The sequence below is a fragment of the Episyrphus balteatus genome, chromosome 1 (genome assembly GCF_945859705.1).
Source record: "Episyrphus balteatus chromosome 1, idEpiBalt1.1, whole genome shotgun sequence".
In the NCBI taxonomy this organism is placed as follows: domain Eukaryota; kingdom Metazoa; phylum Arthropoda; class Insecta; order Diptera; family Syrphidae; genus Episyrphus; species Episyrphus balteatus.
The window spans coordinates 162079462-162098975 of NC_079134.1; the positions used below are offsets into that span (position 1 = coordinate 162079462).

Sequence of the window (19514 nt, forward strand, 5' to 3'; positions counted from 1 at the left end):
TTATTTGCAATAAAAATTTTATTTTCATGCAAATATTTTTCAGTTGCAATAGCATTTTTTTTAATGCAAAATTTTTTTATAAATATTTTTTTTAACGCAAATATTTTTTAGGTTCAGTAAAAAAATTTTTTAATACTAGTTTTTTTCTGTTGCAATACAAATTTTCATTAATTCAGTTTAGTGCGGGCGTTATAAAAAACACAGCTGAAGTTACCAAAATTAATAATAAATTAAATCTTAAATGGACAAACTAAAAAATAGCTATTTTTGTAAGTAATTTTGTAATATTTAAAAAAGTTAATATTTAATTAATGAACCACAAAAGCATAAAGCTTCATTTTGTTTATTTTATTTTTGTAATATTTTTTTGTAAATTCAAAAACTATTTATTTATCAAAAAAAAATTGACTACCCCTAATGTTCCCAAATGTTTGCTCTAACTAGTTCTTATATCCCGTGATATTTCTACTTAGAGGGAGTTTACTGTTTTTTGATTAAAAATAAGATTTTTACCACTCCGAATTTTCTATTGAAGTTCCTGATCAAAACACACATTAATTTCACATGCTATTCTCTTTTATTTTTCTTCTTAAAATAGAAAATAAAAGTAAATCTCGTTGTCAATAATTAGTACTGAGTGAGTAAATGTAATGTTAAAAGTTTACATCGCTTGTACTTACTGTATCTAATGAACAAATACATTTATGATAAATTAATTCTATACAAATCTATCATTATCATCAATGTTGAAAGCTAAAGCTCCCTTATATTACTATACATGCATTCATATAATAAACCTAACAAATCTTATCTTCAAGTTTATATCTGATAACATCGTGAGCGTGACACAGTTTCATGTGATTGAAAAGTTTAGTATTCACAATTATCTCATCAAGTTAACACACATCAAATAAACTTCGCTGGCGGTACAAACATGTTAAAGCTCCGTCGGAATATATTACCCAAGCGGGTGGTTGACATTGCATGTTTTCTTTTAATATTTATATTTACACCAATAACTTATATCTTCGAGATGACAATTGTCTTGCCGGTTTTTCATGAATTTGGTGGATTTTTTCATACTTTTACAATGATAGCAGCATTGTTTTTAATATTTCAAATAAAAGGCAATATGATTGCTTGTATGATGGTTGACACAAGTGTGGATTGTAAGCAAAGAAAAATTAAACAAAATTTAAAATAAACAATTAACTAATCTTAATTTAGCTATCACAACAAAACCACCTACCGATAGTGATAAACTTAAATTATGGCATAATTGTGATAAGTGTGATAAACTAGTTCCTCCACGATCATGGCATTGCAAGGTGTGTCAGAATTGTATTATCAAACGGGATCATCATTGCCTTTTCACTGGATGCTGTATCGGTCATCGAAATCACAGATATTTTATGTTATTTGTTGTGTACCTTTTAATTGGTTCCACATACGCCCTAGTGTACAATAGTTTGTACTTGTGGTATGTTAAAGCAGCTCTCTACAGAAATTGGCTAACAGTATTAAGAATGACTTGTCCATTGCTAATGTTTGTCATGGGATCATTTCGTAGTAACTTGACCTTGATCATTTACAATTTGAATATTCTGGCATTTGTTTACTCGCTGCTGTTGTTTGTTTATCATGGAAGTATTATTTGGCAAGGCGGAGTATGTCACGAACGTGGAAAGTACAAATACAATTTAGGTTGGCGGGAAAATTTAAAATTAGTTTTTGGGAATAATATGGCAAGGGTTTGGATGTCACCGCTTATAAAAAGTGATTTGCCACATAATGGATTAGAATGGCAAGTGCCGAATGATGGAAAGAATAAATAAAAATCGTTGTCTCATAAAATTTTGGAAAAATGTATTTCTTTTTTAAGTCTGTCATCTTTCTAAGTGAGAATGCAGATCAACATTATTTAAACTTTATTAAATATAATAAATTTATTAAAAAATCCTTATGTTCAATTTCGACAATGGGCTTTCATTAGCTTCATTAGCTTCAATAGTTGAAATATCTAATGAAAGACCAAATAGTCAACATTGTAAGAAATTTGAAGAATATTATGAGAAAAATATATTATGGACCTAATTTGCATTGAATTTTTTTAATGCTAAATTTGTTTTACTACAATATTATTTCTTTTTAATGGCAAATATTTTTGTATTGGTATGTAAATATCTATGTGAATTTATTAAAGATACTTACATTTTAGTGCAACTGAAAAATATTTGCATTCAAAAAATATTAATTGCAAATAAAAATATTTTGCATTAAAAAAAATGTTATAACAACTGAAAAATATTTGCATGAAAGTAAAATTTTGATTGCAAATAAAAATGTTTTGCATTAAAAAAAATTATATTGCAAATAAAAAAAAATTTGAAAAATACGGGCATTAAATATTTTTTTTTAATATTCGTCAAATTTCTTACAATTTTGACTAGGTTCCCTACTAACAATTTTGCTACTATAATGCTTTACAGAAGCAACAATTGCATCTGTATCGCTTTATAGAACCAAAATTGTCTGTCGGGTTGCCTATTGGCGACCGTCTCCAGTTCATAGAGGAAGGAATACCTTCCTCTATATTCCTTCCTCTATGCTCCAGTTTCCGGCCACCTTTCGGAAAATCGTTATAACTAGTGATTTCGAAGGCTTTATTCCAAATTTTTGCTCTTATGCTGTTCTTGCATATAAGAGAACAGCCAACAGCGAAATTTTGGAATAAAGCCGCAAACATATTGACGAATATTAAAAAAAAAAAAACATTTAATGCAAATAAAAATATTTTGCATTAAAAAAAATGTTATAACAACTGAAAAATATTTGCATTGAAAGTAAAATTTTGATTGCAAATAAAAATATTTAGCATTAAAAAAAATTTTATTGCAAATAAAAAAAATTTGGCATTGCAAAAAAAATTCAATGAAAAATACGGGCAATAAATATTTTTTTTTTTTTGAAATTCGTCAAATTTCTTACAATTTTGACTATTTGACCGGGATCGGGTCAAAATTCTGGCTTCAAAATTCTGCTTTTCAAAATTCTGCTTTTTCAGCGAAAATTCTGTTTTTCAAAATTCTGCTTTTTTTCTATTCTGTTTTTCAAAATTCTGCTTTTTAAAATTCTGCTTTTCAAAATTCTGCCAGCATTATATTTGAACAAAAAAATTCTGCTAATTCTGTTTTTTTTTTTATAGCATATGCGCTGGCTAAAGAAAAATACACCTCATTAATGTAATTCAACATTGGTACTTTCCTAAATTTTTTTATTTAAGTGTCGCAAATATTTTTTGAAATCCATATACTGACTTTCTTTCAAATAAAATATGTATACTAATTGGAACCGATGTTGTATATTCCTTTTCTTATTCAAATTTTTGAATATTCATCTTTATTTTTTATAAATTAATAAATTTTTAGTTATTTTCGGAAATGTTTAATATTAAAAACCTTTTCTTAATATTTTCAAATTTATTCATTTATAAAACAAAAATTAATTCGCATTTAAAAAATGACAAATTATGTAGGTAAGTAATCAAATAAGCAGATAATTTTTCAAAAAGATGATTTTACAGAATTCTGCAAAAAATTAAAAAAGGGTTTGGAAAATGTTAAAAAGCGCGCGCTTTTTAACATTTTCCAAACCCTTTTTTAATTTTTTGCAGAATTTTGAAAAGCAGAATTATGAAAAGCAGAATTTTGAAAAACAGAATTTTGAAAAACAGAATTTTGAAAAGCAGAATTTTGAAAGCAGAATTTTGAAAGCAGAATTTTGACAAAAGAATTTTGACCCCGGCAGAATTTTGACCCCAACCCTATTTGACCATACATCAGCTATACCAACTATATAACATTGACGAATATTTAAAAACAAATATTTAATGACCACATTTTGCATTTGATTTTTATTTTTTCAATGCAAACATTTTTTCATTTGCAATACAAATTTTGTTCAATGCAAAATATTTTAATTTGCAATAAAATTTCAGCTGAAATAAAAAATATTTGTAATGCATATTTTTTAGGTCGCAATAAATTTTTATTTAAATGCTAATGCCCATTAGATGTCTTAAGGTTTGGCCACACCGGAGGGTATGCGGTATAGGTACGGGTAGCGGTAACGATATTTTTGTATTAGCCCCGTTCCATTGGAGGTGATGGTAGTTTACTCATGAGTAGATCTAGTACTAGAATTAACACATGATCTTCTACTCGAGGAGATAGGAAAGTGTAGTTGTTGTACTAGATTTCTACTCACGAGTAAACTACCACCTCCAATGGAACAGGGCTATTAAAAAAAATTCCACATCTGAACGTTGATGTGTCAGTTTGGAATTTTTTTCATACAAGTACCCGTACCGCTACCGCATATACCCTCCGGTGTGGTCTAGCCTTCAAAGTATAACTAACGGCCACGTTTTGCAAAGAGTGGGAAATTTACAAAAGTACATTTTTTTTCTTCCTATATGGCCATGTGATTAAAAAAAAAACCAAAAAATTGTTTTTGGAACCAAAAAAGAAAAAAGAGTAAGAAAACTCTCACAAAATGAAAATAAAATGAATGTTATCCATAATAATTCAAAATTTTATTTGTTGCTTTTAATAATTTGGGAGAAAGGGCTCGATATTACCCGCCAAAATATTTATATAACTTCCAAAACTCATTTTCAAGTTATCATAAATTTATCGATAAAACCAACGTTTCAAAGTAAATTGGCTTACGTTACGTTATTCTCGTAACAATATACTTACATTACGTTTAAGTTTCCTACAAAAACACCCTGCTTTTAAAATTTTCTCATTACACACTTTTCACTACTACAACTACTCCCGTTAAATGAAAAGTTGAATATAAACAAAAGAAAACTCATTCATCAACCAAATTATTATCAAAAGCTAAACTATCAATTAAATGTGAAATATAAAACACGGTCACATAAAAGGAATCTATAAAATAAAAATTACTCAAATCAAAATATCGATGGAACTTTTAATCATTTGATTGAATTACCTTTTTCATTGAATTCGTTTTTTTCGGAAGAAACACCGCTCCAAAAAGTACCACCAAACTGTTGCAAAAAATGCGTCTACGAAAGAATTTCCTACCACGCACTTTAGCCGATATTTGGTGTTTTTTATTAATAGCCACATTCATTCCAATAACATTTGTATTTGAGTTGACTATTGTCCTACCCGAATTCCATGATTTTGGTGGTCTCTTCTACTGGATTACTCTGATAGCTGGAGTGTTCTTAATTATGAACATCAAAGGAAACATGCTAGCTTGCATGTTAGTCGATACCAGTATCAAAAGTAGGAACAATCTTATTTCTATCAAGATGATGATTCTCTTATAATCTTAATAAACTCTCTCTTTTAGATGAAATACTCATTCCACCCACCGACCCAGACGAAAGAAAACTCTGGCGTATGTGCTCAGTTTGTGAGACAATGGCACCACCACGTTCCTGGCATTGCAACACTTGCAAAACATGCATCCTCAAACGTGACCATCATTGTTTTTTCACCGGCTGCTGTGTGGGACATCGAAATCATCGATATTTCCTAATGTTCTTAATATTCCTAATAATTGGCTCACTTTATACAACTATCTACAACTCAATTTATTTATGGTACTTGCATACAGAAACTTATGCCAACTACTTTACCTTATTCAAAATGGTATTCCCAATGCTGATGTTCACTGTTGACTCATCATGGACAAATTTCTATTTGCTCATTTATGAATTGAATGTCATTGCATTTGCCTACTCTTTAGTTCTTTTTGTCTATCATGGACAGATAATACTGAGAGGAGGAGTCATACATGAGCGAAGTGCCTGCAAATATGATTTGGGTTGGAAAAAGAATCTAGAAATGGTTTTAGGTACCAAGATGCATAAAGTTTGGCTTTCACCGTTTGTAGAGAGCCCACTGCCTCATGATGGTATCAATTGGCAGGGTTTCCTAAAACAAACTCCAAAAAATCGATAGAGAACTTTTGATGGAGAGGTTGTCTCTTTTTTTATTCTAGTCATCACACTCGAGTGTTTTTTTATTAGTTCAAATATTTTAATAAATTTTTTCCTTAAAATGCAATGAGTTTTAATTTTTTAGGATAATTATGGCCTCGTCAAGGACTATCGTTTCACCTCGAATGTTTGTAGGACTTTTAAATGAAAATATATGTGAAAAAAAAATTTAATAATTATAAAAAGTTTATTATCAGATTGGTTGACCCAACTAACATTTCACTGTAAGTAAACCTTACAGAAATTCATTTAATTCATTAATATTTTACAAAGCCTTTATTTAAAATATTAGTTTGGAGCTTTGTCAGATCTAGAACTTAGTTTTGGGGATGAGGAAAACCGGTCGATTTTAATCGGTTTCATTTTTTTTTTTTTTTATTCGGCATACCGGTTTTTTTTTAAGTTCTTTTGCCCTACCGTTAAAAAAAAAAACAACTGAAAAAGAATCGGGTGAAACAAATAAATTGAAGACTAAAATTACAAAAATAGAATATATATTGAAAAACTCATAAAAAAAAACATTTTTAAGTCTTAACAACATTGGGCACCTTTTGCAAAATTACAAAAGTTAATATATTTTTGTTGCAATTTGTTTGCAAAAAACAGCAACAAAATCTTTTTTAACGTTTTGCATAATTTACAATATAACTGTAAATTACAAAATAATTTCAAAAATTATCAGTTTTGTACTTTTTTTATTTTTTTAGACTTATGTTACTATACCTTAAGAATAAGATTTTTGAAAATTTTGTTTTGTAAGGTGGGATATTTAAACGTTCTTAATAGTACCAAATACAAAAAACTCAGTTTAAAATGTTCAGCTATTTGAAACTCGAACATTTTTTTTCATCATTCGCGATATCTAAACTAACGAAATAAAGTAATTCATATATGAAATTTAAAAGAAAAAAGTATCGTTCTGCAAATTTTTCAAAAATTGGGTAGGTATTGTTAAACAGACTTTTATTATCATTTTACTATAATTTTATTGACCTTTAAAAACCTCGATTTTTAGTCGGAAAAAGTTGTATGGAGCAGAGTATTTCACTATCGCAAAAAAGACTTGTTTTCTATCAGCCAAACAATAAACTGTTCAATATTTTAAATCCTAAAAAATTTTTTTTATACTATTTCGAAGATTTAAAACTTTGAATTTAGAATTTTGAAATATTTAAAATTAAAGAAAGCATCCAAAACCAAAATAAAAAATTTTAAGAAAACTTTTAAAATTAAATAGATAGAATACTGTAAGTACCTATATTAGATTTTTGTATTTATTCCATTATTTAGATTATTTCCCCAATTTTTTAGAGTCTCGAAGAAGAACGTAAACACGTTCGAAACTCCGACGAAGATTTAAGATCTTTCAATACAGACCTAAAGCCCACTTAGGATTTAAAATATTAGGAAATAAGGTCATGAAGATAGAAATAATTTAAACTGTTGTATTCCAAGGAAGGATTTTGTGATTGTTCTTTCGGGAATCATAGAAAATTTCCGATACGAATAGAACTCGTGATAAGCCCGGATAACTTGTAAAAGTTGCATTTTAAGATCATTTTTAGTTTCTCTATAGCCCTTAAAATCGACCTAGAAAACCCATGTTCCAGTTTTACAAAAAAAATCTCCGTAGCATTTTCGCTGTTGAGTTTAGAAACTTGAATATTTTTGTTTCGCTTCAACTCCGTATTAGGCCTTACAAATAATTTCCTTGAATTTTTTAAGAGAAAATTATTATTAATTTTTATGATAGCAAGAAAAAAATATGTGACAGATTTATACATCCAATAGTCGGAGACCAAAAAACTGTAGGTACTTTTTCTGAGTACAGTATGCAACTTCAAAACGCAGTAGGTACAAAGATTTCATATTGCAGTACTTCGACAGTCCTGTCCTCTTCCCCGAAAGGCAAACAAATCAAGAAAAAAACCGTTACTTTCTACAACAAAACTTTATTTCTATTTATCTTGCTCTCTTAAATGCCTACTCCGCCAAGAACCCATCACCCACAAGACTCTTCAACTTGGACAAATGCACCTCATTCAGTGTGAATCCTTTATTGATGATCCTTGCCAGCTGCATGGATTCCATATTATTCTCGACGGCATATTGCAGACAACTCACTGCCAAACTTGGTGCCTTATTAACCACACAAGCTTCTACAAATTCCAACGTACACTGATCCGATGGTGTTCCAGGAATCTTATGTTGCTCTTTATCAATTGTTTCAAACACTTTACTAGCCATCTCAAAGTCTCCCCCACGAACAGTCAAAGTCAGTATGTCCCCAATCATTTGACCAGTAAATTGAAGTCTCTTCATTGCTCGAGTTTCGGCAATGTCGATTACCTTTGTGTAAATGTCAAGAGCGATACGAGCAAAGTGTTCATTAAGACCATTGTGGGCGGGATTCTCTGGATTCGGTCGGTTCTCAGTGGTGATTTTGAGAGTTCTATTTATTATGTTTTCTCGGTTTCCAAGATCAAAGGAGATAATGTCAGACCATAATCGTGGCATTAGATCAATAGCTCCATTAACTTCGACTGATTTGAGGATTTCCTCCATGATACCAGGCTCTGGAATGTATATATTCGGCACCAGACGATCATAGGTCACCATAAATTCTTCCAATGGTTCGGTATTACTGAGAAGGGCAAACATATGACGGTAATAGGCACCTTCTTTGTAGGAATCTCCAATCAAATCGTAATTGTTGCCAGTGTGTAGGAGAGCATCGACTCTCTTAGCCAAATTCCTGTCATGCAGATGATTCCTGCAAACGTCCATTGCTGTGACAAAGAAGTTTATATCTTTGGGATGAGCAATTGTGAAATCCTTGCCTTCGATTTCATTCAAAATGTCCACAATAACATGAGAAGTTGGACTACGATCACGACAGAAGTTATTCAGAACGTAGTAATAAGTTGCCAGACTAGGTTCGACTCCTAATTTCTTAAAAGTACTCAAAACTTTCAGAGTACTTCCTCGAATCAGTTTGAAATTGCCAAAAGTTCCAACAGTTTGTAAGAGAGCATTCAATGTACCCAAATCTGGTTTGAGTTCCTGTTGATTCATTTGCTGAAGTGTTTCCTGGCAGAAATCCCAACGATGGTCAGCGGTTTCTTTCAGAAAGTTGGCAATGCAAATGATGGAATTAAAGGTTTTAGTATCAAGTTCGATTTGTTTTTCAGTGGCATCTTGGAATAGAGCATACGCTCTTTCTGCTTGACCGAATTTGGCCATTCCACGGATTATTGCGGCATAGGCTTTAGGTGTTTTTGGTTCGAGTTCATTGAAGATTTGTTCAGCTAAGTCACCATCTTTCCAGGTTTTCCTCAAACGCGGGTAGGGAGTTTGTGCATCGTTAAACCATCGCTCTTCGATGAACTCTTCTGGGATAGGTTCTTCGTTGTTGTAAAAGCAAATGAGTTCGAGAAGACTTTGTTTGACATCATCGGCAATTGGTAGGTTTTTGGTCTTCATTAGATTATAGACAAATACTGCGTCAGTTACTTCAGAATTGTGAATTAAGTTCTGAAGAGAAGTTTCATCGACTTCGGATTCTTCATTGAAAACCATTTTTGGTCCAAATGCTTCAACTGATGGTTGGGCTTCTTGATGCTGGAATAATTGTTCTACTTAGTCTCTTTCTTACTTAAGGCTATTGATTATGTCGAAAAAAAAACATGGTAATAAGGAACTAAGACGTTCACGGGTTTTTATTGCAGGAATTGTTCAATGGGTTATAATAGAAGATAAAACCGCGGAGTGCTATTAGAGGGTGGAAATTGGAGAAAGAGTGCAAAAGCTCCCTTTTACTTTTTTGAAAATATATCTCGCAAACAAAGCAAAATTTTGTTATATTGAATCTAAAACTTTTTTAGCCGAACAGTTCTGATTTTGACGATTTTTTTTTCAGACGTAGATTAAAAATTGCCGATGCTGCCGTATTGTTTTTAAAATTAAGATTATTTTTGTTTTAACAAAACCCTTTTTTTTTCTTAAATGCTTAAATTTAAAACAAATGATAGCAAAAGATTCTCTAGGTAATTTAATGAAAAAAAATATAAGGGAGTAAGAGCCAATCTTCAATCCTTTAAGCGATAACTGCAATTTTCTAACAAACTGACTTCAAACAAAAAAAAAAAAATATTTTGAACACAACGGCAACACCTACAATATATACAGACACGTTTTAAAAAAGCCAGAATCTTATTTCTTACTAAAAAATTTAAATCCACTAAATTTAACCAAGAGTTTTTGAAAGAATAGTCCTCATCTCAAAATTTTGGAAAAAAAACGTTATTAAAAAATTTTAAATGTCTTTTTTTCAAACTTTTTCGTAGTAAAATATTACAAAAAAAATTTTTGGGCATAAATATTGAATTTCGAAGAGGAAAAGGTAATATATATTACAGCTTTGAGACAAAAAAATATAAAAATTACTTCAATTTCATTTTTTTTTTTTTTTTTTGATAAAAACTGAATTTTTGCATTGCAATAATTGATTTTCTCAAAGATTTTGGCAAATAAAAACATTAAACTTTTGCTATTTAACTTTCAACAATAAGGGCTATTGAATGAATAAAAAATAACTTTGAACTTAAAAAAAAAATAAGTTACATTTACAAAATTTCTATTAAAAAAAGTTCTTCGAAAATGAAATACATTTTAATTTTTTTCATTAACCGTAATACATATTGACATTTCCTTTTATAATTTCAAGTCATAATAAATGTGGCCAAAAAAATTTGAAAAATAAATACATTTTATATTGCGAAAAAGTTTAAAAAATGACATGTTAAAATTGTTTCAATATTTTTTTTTTTTTTCAAAAATCTGAGTTCAATTACCATTCTTTCAAAAGCCCTTTATTCAATTTACTTAATTTTAATTTTACAAATATGAATAAGCTTCTAGCTTTTTAAAAATGTATATTTAAATATTGTAGATGTTGCCGTTGTGTTCAATTTTTTTTTTTTGTGTTTCAAGTCAGTTTATGAGAAAATTGCATCTATCGCTTAAACGATGGAAGATTGTCCCTAACTCCCATATATTTTTTTCTTTTAATTTCCTAGACAATCTTTTGGCATGAATTAATTTATGAAATTTTAGCAACATTTTTGAAAAAAAATTTTTTTGTTCACAAAAATCTTCAATTAAATTTAAAAAATCAAAATGTCAACACCGGCAATTTTTAATCTATAGACTTTAAAGTATTTCTAATTACCGACGTTTGAAAAAAAAACCATCAAAATCTATGCTATTCGGCCGGGTTCCCTAATATTGCCATTTTTTGAGCTTTAACCAAAACATTCAAAACAAGCAAAAAAAAAATCCTTTTTTGTGAATGTTTTCTTTTTTGGTTGTTTTTTTTTTTTTTTGGCCTGAGATAGACATAAGCATTAGAGTGGAGTGAAAACATTTTTTTCGATTTTCTGTCCTGTATTATATCGTTGATCCTTACCCTAAAAAGTGTACAGCCAAAATTTTAAATAGTTATGACAACATCTAGAGGTGGCGCACTAGATTTGAAATTTTGAGTATAAAAAAGGCAAATCTCAAAAACGTTAAAACAACACTGATTTGAATTTTTTTTAAATTAAATACCTTAATAGACATAAAAGCAATCAATGTAATTAGGTAAAATTATTAATGTCTCTATAAGCAGTCTTTGGGTACTCTTTTGGCCAAAATCATTGAAAATCGGTTTCAAAAAATTGGTAATTGCCTTGGGCTTTCAAATATAAATTGCAGCTTCATTAACAAGCATAACATAGTCCTTCTACATCCTGGGCTTGGCAAAACAGCTTCTTAAAATACAATATATTGCCGAAGATTAATATTTTTTCATTCAAATCTAGTGCGCAACCTCAAGATGTTGACGTAACTGACTATAATTTTGGTTGTGTACATTATAGATCATGGACTAACGATTGATAATACAGGGTACCCAAAAATCGAAATAAAAAAGTTTTTTTCATTCCACCCTAATAAGCATTACTCTTATAAAAAAAGAAGATTATTTCCTTCAAAATGCTTCGCTTATTAAAGGAACCAAGAATTGGTATCGTTTTTTTTTGTAGAGGTGTCTAATACATTGATTAGGATTACACTGTGCAAGTTTTTTTTTTTAAACCTTTCTGAGGTCCGATACAGGGGGAAACAGTCAAAAGCGCACAGGTTTAAGATTTTGACTTGCATAGCGTTATTTATTGAGGGAAGGGGGGTCTATTACCCCCAGTTTAGGCGGGAGGGCCAGTTAAAAAAAAATACTTAAAATCAAAAAAAAAAAATATTTAAAAACAACCGCAGCACTAACAGTTAAAAATGATACTTTTTCCGAAAGCTTGAGTTATACACTTAATTAAAATCAAGTTATTTCAGTCAACTGTTTTTGAAATAAACGAGTGAGTCTGATCAAGAAAGTAGTTTTTCTATTTTTTAATTTTCTAAAAACATAAAGGCACAGGAACATATGATTTAAATTAAGTGAATAACTCAAGCTTTCGTAAAAAGTATCATTTACAACTGTAAGTGTTGCCGTTGTTTTTTTAATAATTTTTGTGAATTTAAATATTTGAATTTAGAAAATTGCCCCTCCCACCCCGTTTAGGTGGGCAATTTAAAAAAAAAACATTCTGATAGGAAATTCAGTTCTCTACGAAAAGTTTTAGATGCAATATATCAAACTTTTGCTTTGTTTACGAGATATATTGAAAAAAAAAAAACAAAAATCCTTATCTTAAATTTCCACCCTCTCATTTAATAGTAGTACTACCTACTAGTAGTTTACCAGCGATTTTCAATGGAACGCAATTTTAACGAATTCAATACAAATCGTATCTACTCGGGAAGAAGAGCATGAGAAGATAATAGTCATAGATTAACCAAAATATCAACTATAGTAGACTACCACCTCCAATTGAACAGGGCTAATAGCACTCCGCGGTTTTATCTTCTTTTATAACCCATTGAATGATTCCGTGAACGTCTTAGTTCCTTTCTGAAAGACATAATCAATAGCATCTACTTGGAATAATCATAACTTACCATGAAAAATCTTCCATGTTCATCTTTAACCCATTTGGCAGCTTTGCGACCAGCTTCTTGTGCCATTGCAAAGGTTCGCTTAGTGACATTGGACATGGGAATTAGATAAGGATCATCGTGATATTTGAAGTGGACAGCTGTTGGATCTGACTTGACTGTGCTGGACAGAGCAAGGAGAATATCGGTTGAACTGCGGGGAATTCTATTTGGAATTTCAATGCGTTCTTCGTTGGAAGATGAGGTTTTTGCTGCCGGAGTGTTGTTTGTGCTGGTGGTTGTGTTTAAGTAGGTTTTAGCGGAGGTGGAAAGTAATTGACATCGCAAGCGAGTGAATTTGTTTAATGGTCGTGATAAAAACATTTTGTTCTAATTTGTTTTTTATTTCACTCTTTACAAAATTGAATAAAGTGTTGTAATTTTTCGGAAAAAAAAACCTATTTCAACTGCAGCTTTTTCTATTTGACAGTTGAGGTTATGTTCGATTTGTGACATAAGTGACATAACACAAACAGCTGTTCGGATGAACCATGACAGGATGAATTTTTTCTTTTTTCTTATGGAGCGATTACATCGTTATGGATTCATTTTGATTTGTCAGAAGTGTTGATATATTAGGTGTGTTTTTTATTACCACCGGGCTTAACTGGTTAAAAAAAACGCCTCGGGGCTAAGCGAGAAAAATTGGCAGCACTGCATACTAAATGTTCCGAAATCAGCTGACACAAAAAAATATAAAGTTGTCATATTTTTCGCTTTTGGGGTTTCTTGTGTTTTTCAAAAAAACAAGTTTAACTAACTATTAAATAAATATTTAAAATAATAATTGTCATTCCAAACATCAATTTTGATGTTTTTAAACAAATTCTAAACAATTTACGAAGAAGTTAATTTGGTAGCACAGATTTAAATCTGTTGAAAAAGTTAAGCCCAGAGAATTCTCCGGGCTAAACAACCTAGCCCAAGGGGCTAAAGTGTTGTTGTATTTAACATGTAAATTGCTTAGCCCCGACCGCGTTTTTTTTGTCCAGTTAAGACCGGTGGTAATAAAAAACACACCTATTTTATCTGGAATAAAATGATGCAAAATACTGAGTTAAAGCCTAGTACGCAACTGAAGCGAAAAGAAATTTTCCATAAAAAAATAGCACAACGAAATCTTGAACGAAATTTAATTTATTTTGTTTTTGTTTTAAAACTTATTTTCTTGTGTTTTTTTTTGAATTTTTTGTTTTGTATTTTTCTAATAATTTTGTTGGTTGTAGGCAAGAGGGATGAGAATTTTCCTCTCCTTGACTTTTGTTCCTAGAAAATGTAAATTAAAACGTGATTGGGCACAACACTGTGTAGCCACCGACTATTTTTCACATCCATGGAAGTGGCCGAGAAACATTTTGAATTGGAACGCAATCCATTTTGTTTTGTTATAATCAAACGTCAAAAAGAGAAAAATCCTCATCCCTCTTGCCTAAAACAATTAGAGGATATAATATATGGAGTGCTTGTGCTGTTAGTTCCTTGAAGCTTTTATAGAGGGCTCTAGTTTCTTTAAGTTTTTCGATGAGTGCATGCCTCCATTTTATTTTCATTAGATGGCTGTCATCAACAAGCGTGTTTATTTACAGCTGCGGAATCGGACTCGCACTGAAAAACGAAGGCAGCGACCCCTATCCATGTATATGGCGTTACAATGTATTAGGTATAGGAACAAGCACTCCATATATTATATCCTCTAAGCTAAAACCTGACTGGTTACACGATTGAAAAATCAACGTGTAGCCAGGAACTTTGGGAGTTAAAATTTAGCTTGATCTGTGTAAAGGCTTGGCCACACCGGAGGGTATGCGGTAGCGGTACGGGTAGAGGTAACGGTACTTGTATGAAAAAAATTCCAAACTGGCATATCAACGTTCAGATGTGTGGCCAAGCCTTTAAGGCTTGGCCACACCGGAGGGTATGCGGTAGCGGTACGGGTAGCGGTAACGATATTTGTATGAAAAAAGTTCCACATCTGAACGTTGATATGTCAGTTTGGAATTTTTTTCATACAAGTACCGTTACCTCTACCCGTACCGCTACCGCATACCCTCCGGTGTGGCCAAGCCTTAAATACTAGACTTTAGGAAAAAACAAAGTCATTATAAGTGGTAGTTGACTGCTGGAACGCAATGCAAAATCGGAGCCGGAGTCGTAACTGAAGTCGGAAGAGCTGTCAAAAGTTGTCGTACGTTTCACAAAAAGTACGCACACAATGTGTCGTACATCTTTTTGACGTTATTTGGTTTGTAGTTTACAACCACATCAAATTTCTCAGGAAATATTTTTTTGTTCCACTTTTATTTCTCATTTACATATTTATCCACTTTTTTTTTATTGAAAAACTATTAAAAAAAAATATAATCAAGTTATTCACGTTGGAAACGTCACATATGTGTCGTACGTAAAAGTTATAAGTTGGTCAACTCTTCCGACTGCAGATGCGGCTCCGATTCCAGATGCGTCGCGTTGTTTTCGTACATTTGTATTTGCGTACATTGAATATTTTGACAGCTATTCCAGTTACGACTCCGACTCCGGCTCCGACACCATTGTGTTCCAGCAGTGGTTGAATTGTTCCTAATATTGCTTGTTTAGTACGCCTGTTCTAAGCTGTGCGAAATAAAATGTTCTGCACCTACGTTTTTAATTAATTCAAGTACTAATATTTGGATTTTCAAACTTATTTCACAAGTTTTTGCAATTTTTTTTTTCAAAAGTCTTACATATTGTTTTCTTTTTAACCTTGTGAAAAGGCAACTTATTTCATATTTCGCTTTAAAAAAATGCTAAAACCATCAATTTTCGATAGGATCTTGTCTATATTAAAATTACCGCTCAGATTTGCCTTGCTTGCTTTGAGGTGACTTATCTCAGTAAGTCGATATTCTTCTTTAAAATTTTCGGACAATTTAAAAAATAAAGTGCAATACTGGGTCGCAGGTGCTTGTTCTTGCAGTTCAAAACACTTTTATGTTTATGTTTACTTGCAGATTTTAACTTTTTAAATTTTTTTTTGACTTTTTGAGAACAACTAAAAATGCAGTTTTATTGCAATTCCTTTGAATAGTTAGGACGTCTGCAAAGTTTAATCAAAATTGTACGCAACTGTTTTTGAGTAATTAGCTATAACTGTCTAAGCGACACGTAAAAAAACAAAAAAAAAAAAAACAAAAACAACTTTCAGAATTCTATAAAAATCATCTGTCTGTACCAAATTTTAAGAAAATCCGTCTACCAGTTTAGGCTGTGGAAATGTGTACAGATGGAAACACGGACGCACTCATGGAATTGCGAGACCCACCTTTTCGGACTTCTCCATCATCGCAATGAATAGATTTAGTGGAACACCGTTACGTTTCGATTATTAATTTTTAATAATCATTTTTAGCAAAAAAACAAAACCGACTTCCATGGATCAAAACTGGGTTTTTTTGTTTTTAAAATAGTTCCTATGGCTAAAAGTGAACAAAATTGAAATGGGACCACACTGCAGCCACCAGCTTTCCAATACAAAAAGAATTATCAAAATTGATTCACTCAGTCCAAAGTTATGCGGTAACAAACATAAAAAAAAAAAAAAAAAAAAAAAAAAAAATACAGACGAATTGAATACCTCCTCCTTTTTGGAAGTCGGTAAAAATGTAAGTAATAAGAAATAAAACACTCTTACAAACGTTACTAAGGCCCTATTCATTCACTCTCCATTATATTTAAAGGCTCCATTAAAAATTAGAAAACTGTCAAATCGCATACAAATTTTAGGGCCAGTTGTACAAATATTTAATCCGTGGATCAGGAACTTTTATCTCTTGAAATCAGTAATTAAGTTGAGGTTTAGCACTGGTTCAAGGTCCATATATGTAAAAATAGCCACATCCATGTTTGAACCGAAAAGTTGACCTGCAGCTAATCCGCCGAAATCAGTGGGTTAAATTCCTGATCCGAGGCTGAACCACGTTTGTACAACTGGCCCTTAAAATTTTCCTTTTTTAATGGCGACTTTAATTTTTAGAGAGAGTGAATAAATGTTTAAATTTGTTTTATTAGATGTAATTTAAAACAAAAAGTGATACATATATGCGCATTTCGTTCTATGACCATCATCAGTCGCGTTTTATAAATAAATATCATAATTAAATTGACTATAACTATAAAAACTGCTTTATTTTTTTTTTATTCACGATTTTCACCAAATACCTACCTTTAACATTGTTAGAAAGGTCTGAGTGTCTACTTTCTTAAAAAGAGAACTTTAACTTTATATAACCTATTTTCAATTACTCCCAGTTTCGGGTCCAAAAAAAATTGAAGTTTTAATCAAAACCAACATTACGAATTTCATAAATAATTACATTTTTGCAATACAAATGTTACTCATACACCACCCGTATCCTTTTGGGAGTTGATATTTCCTTTTATTTAAATTGAAAATAATTCGAAAAAAATTTCCTCTTCTTGTCTTTAAAATGTCTTTAATATAGTCGATAATTTTGTTAATAGACTTACCATATTACGTGATCCTCATTAATATTCAGTACCTGAACTCCTTAAATTGATTTGCATTGATAGAACACGTGTAATCCTCAAAAGCTGTATATAACTCCACCTAACTACCATTTTAGATTCAGACTTTTATGGAAGGAGGATATTCTTACCTATGTGTTTTCAGAAAAAAAAAAAAACAAAATCAAATAACAGACATTTACAATTTTATCCTGAGAACTCAAATATCCGATTCAGAATTTTATATGATAAAAATGCTTAACACGAAAAGGAGTGCGCTCCATTATTGACTGAGTTCATCCTTTTATTCGTTATTTATCTTATCACCATTAAAAGTCTGCTCACGTGGTATCACCGTTTAACCAACCAAAGCCAATTGAAAATATTTTTCATTCAGCCGATGTGAATTTCAAATTGAGATTGAATTTGGATTTTTGTATAAATGTTTTAATGTTGGCGCTCTGTAAATATAATTCATAATAATCCTTTGAATAGCTTTTATTGAAAAAAATTCAACACGTCTTTCCTTAACTTCTTGTGAGCTTTTAAAGTGTATTCAAAAGAAGTTCTACGTTCTACTCGCTTTAACTCAAAACATTAAAAGGTTTATGGTTATTTTATCCATGTTCTGTATTTAATGACAGTTTTTATTTCCGTCATCGACAGTAAAATTGTAAGCCCTTGGACTTGAGAGGCTTTTAATTTAAGTATTCGTTGAGATTTACAAATTCCATAAAAATAAAGATAGAAAGCAATGTAAATCCAAAGTTTTCTAAACTAAATCTTTTTGAATGATTGTTATTATTTTTGGCCTCAAAAGTCGTCAAATTGTCTATGAAATCTTTATTTTTTTTTGCTTTGAGACGTTTTATCTGTTTAAATAGAATGAGCTATAAAATGTAGGATTAAGTGTTAAGTGGATATAATTCGATTTTAATTAAATTTATATAAAGGTTGTGACGTGATTAGCTATACACATTAGAAAAAGACCACCTTAAGTGAAGTGGATTTCTGCATGTCTTAAATTAACCGGAAATTCACTTAACTTAAAGTGAAACTCTTTTTCATAAAAATAAGAAGTGGATTTCCGCTTAATTTGAGACGGAAGTCATCTTGGCAAAAAGCCATGTAGAAATCCACTTTATTTTAGGTGGTCTTTTTCTCCGTGTAGTTAAAATAAAATGCACAACTGGGTCGCACGTACTTGCTCTTGCAGTTTAAAACACTTTTATGTTAGTTTACTTGTAGATTTTAAGAGCTGCCTCTATAGGGGAAGCGGGGGCAAGACCGCCTATGGGGTCAAGACGGTTTTCGTACTATGTTGTATGAAAAAAAGTAAAATTGGCAACACTTGCAATATAAAATAGGTGCCCTTTGTACGATCGATCACGTCTGTAAGTTTTAGCAATTTCGGTTAAGACCCCGAAGAGTTACGGTAATTTTTGTGATTTTTCATCAAATTGTTATCGTTCATGTGAAAAGTCAGTTGTATTTTTGACACTGAAATAAATAAAATTTTTAACTTTTCCTTTTATATAATAGAAAGTGAATATTAAAAAGTATTTTAAGTGAAAGAAGGAGTCATAAAGATAAATTAAAAAAAAATAATACAGAACATCAAATATGATATGACTGGGGCAAGACCGCCCATGGGCGAAATTGGAAGCTTTAGTAGCTTAAATAAAGTGAAAAAGAAGTTCACCGTTAAATCTTCCAAAAAGCTAAGCAACAGGCGCCAAACAATACTGTAATTGATGATTCTGATGAAGAGGACTTTGCAGATTGTATTGGTACCTTCTTTCAGCAACCGTTTTCTTGATCCAATCCAAAGTATTGTTGGATTAAGTGCAAAATGTGTACCAAATGGTACCAAAAAGCTTGT

At 31.1% G+C, this 19514-nt stretch overlaps 3 protein-coding genes across 3 annotated transcripts; 2 read left to right on the forward strand and 1 right to left on the reverse strand.

Annotated features, from left to right (window-relative positions):
• The first annotated feature begins 861 nt into the window (after positions 1 to 861).
• LOC129905173 (probable palmitoyltransferase ZDHHC24) lies at positions 862 to 1854 on the forward strand. Its single transcript, XM_055980581.1, has 2 exons — positions 862 to 1169; positions 1228 to 1854. Exons 1-2 carry the CDS (start codon positions 935 to 937, stop codon positions 1833 to 1835), a joined length of 843 nt encoding a protein of 280 aa, XP_055836556.1. The 5' UTR covers positions 862 to 934; the 3' UTR covers positions 1836 to 1854.
• A 2938-nt stretch (positions 1855 to 4792) lies between these two features.
• On the forward strand, positions 4793 to 6172 carry LOC129905566 (probable palmitoyltransferase ZDHHC24). Its single transcript, XM_055981064.1, has 3 exons — positions 4793 to 5321; positions 5389 to 6020; positions 6126 to 6172. The coding sequence occupies exons 1-2, from the start codon at positions 5090 to 5092 to the stop codon at positions 6000 to 6002; spliced, it is 846 nt and encodes a 281-aa protein (XP_055837039.1). The 5' UTR covers positions 4793 to 5089; the 3' UTR covers positions 6003 to 6020; positions 6126 to 6172.
• Positions 6173 to 7976: 1804 nt separating this feature from the next.
• Positions 7977 to 13576, reverse strand: LOC129905950 (protein PTCD3 homolog, mitochondrial). The gene is made up of 2 exons (XM_055981574.1): positions 13094 to 13576; positions 7977 to 9661 (listed from the first exon to the last, which is right to left on the reverse strand). Exons 1-2 carry the CDS (start codon positions 13451 to 13453, stop codon positions 8024 to 8026), a joined length of 1998 nt encoding a protein of 665 aa, XP_055837549.1. The 5' UTR covers positions 13454 to 13576; the 3' UTR covers positions 7977 to 8023.
• Between the last annotated feature and the right edge of the window lie 5938 nt (positions 13577 to 19514).

What these genes read in the sequence shown, in the direction of transcription:
- LOC129905173 (XM_055980581.1), top strand. Translation starts at nt 935, where the DNA reads ATGTTAAAGCTCCGTCGGAATATATTACCCAAGCGGGTGGTTGACATT. An exon ending in GGTTGACACAAGTGTGGATT is followed by an intron (nt 1,170 to 1,227) that starts GTAAGCAAAGAA and finishes ATCTTAATTTAG; the next exon opens with CTATCACAACAAAACCACCT.
- LOC129905566 (XM_055981064.1), top strand. Translation starts at nt 5,090, where the DNA reads ATGCGTCTACGAAAGAATTTCCTACCACGCACTTTAGCCGATATTTGG. An exon ending in AGTCGATACCAGTATCAAAA is followed by an intron (nt 5,322 to 5,388) that starts GTAGGAACAATC and finishes TCTCTCTTTTAG; the next exon opens with ATGAAATACTCATTCCACCC.
- LOC129905950 (XM_055981574.1), bottom strand. Translation starts at nt 13,453, where the DNA reads ATGTTTTTATCACGACCATTAAACAAATTCACTCGCTTGCGATGTCAA. An exon ending in AACATGGAAGATTTTTCATG is followed by an intron (nt 9,662 to 13,093) that starts GTAAGTTATGAT and finishes CAATTATTCCAG; the next exon opens with CATCAAGAAGCCCAACCATC.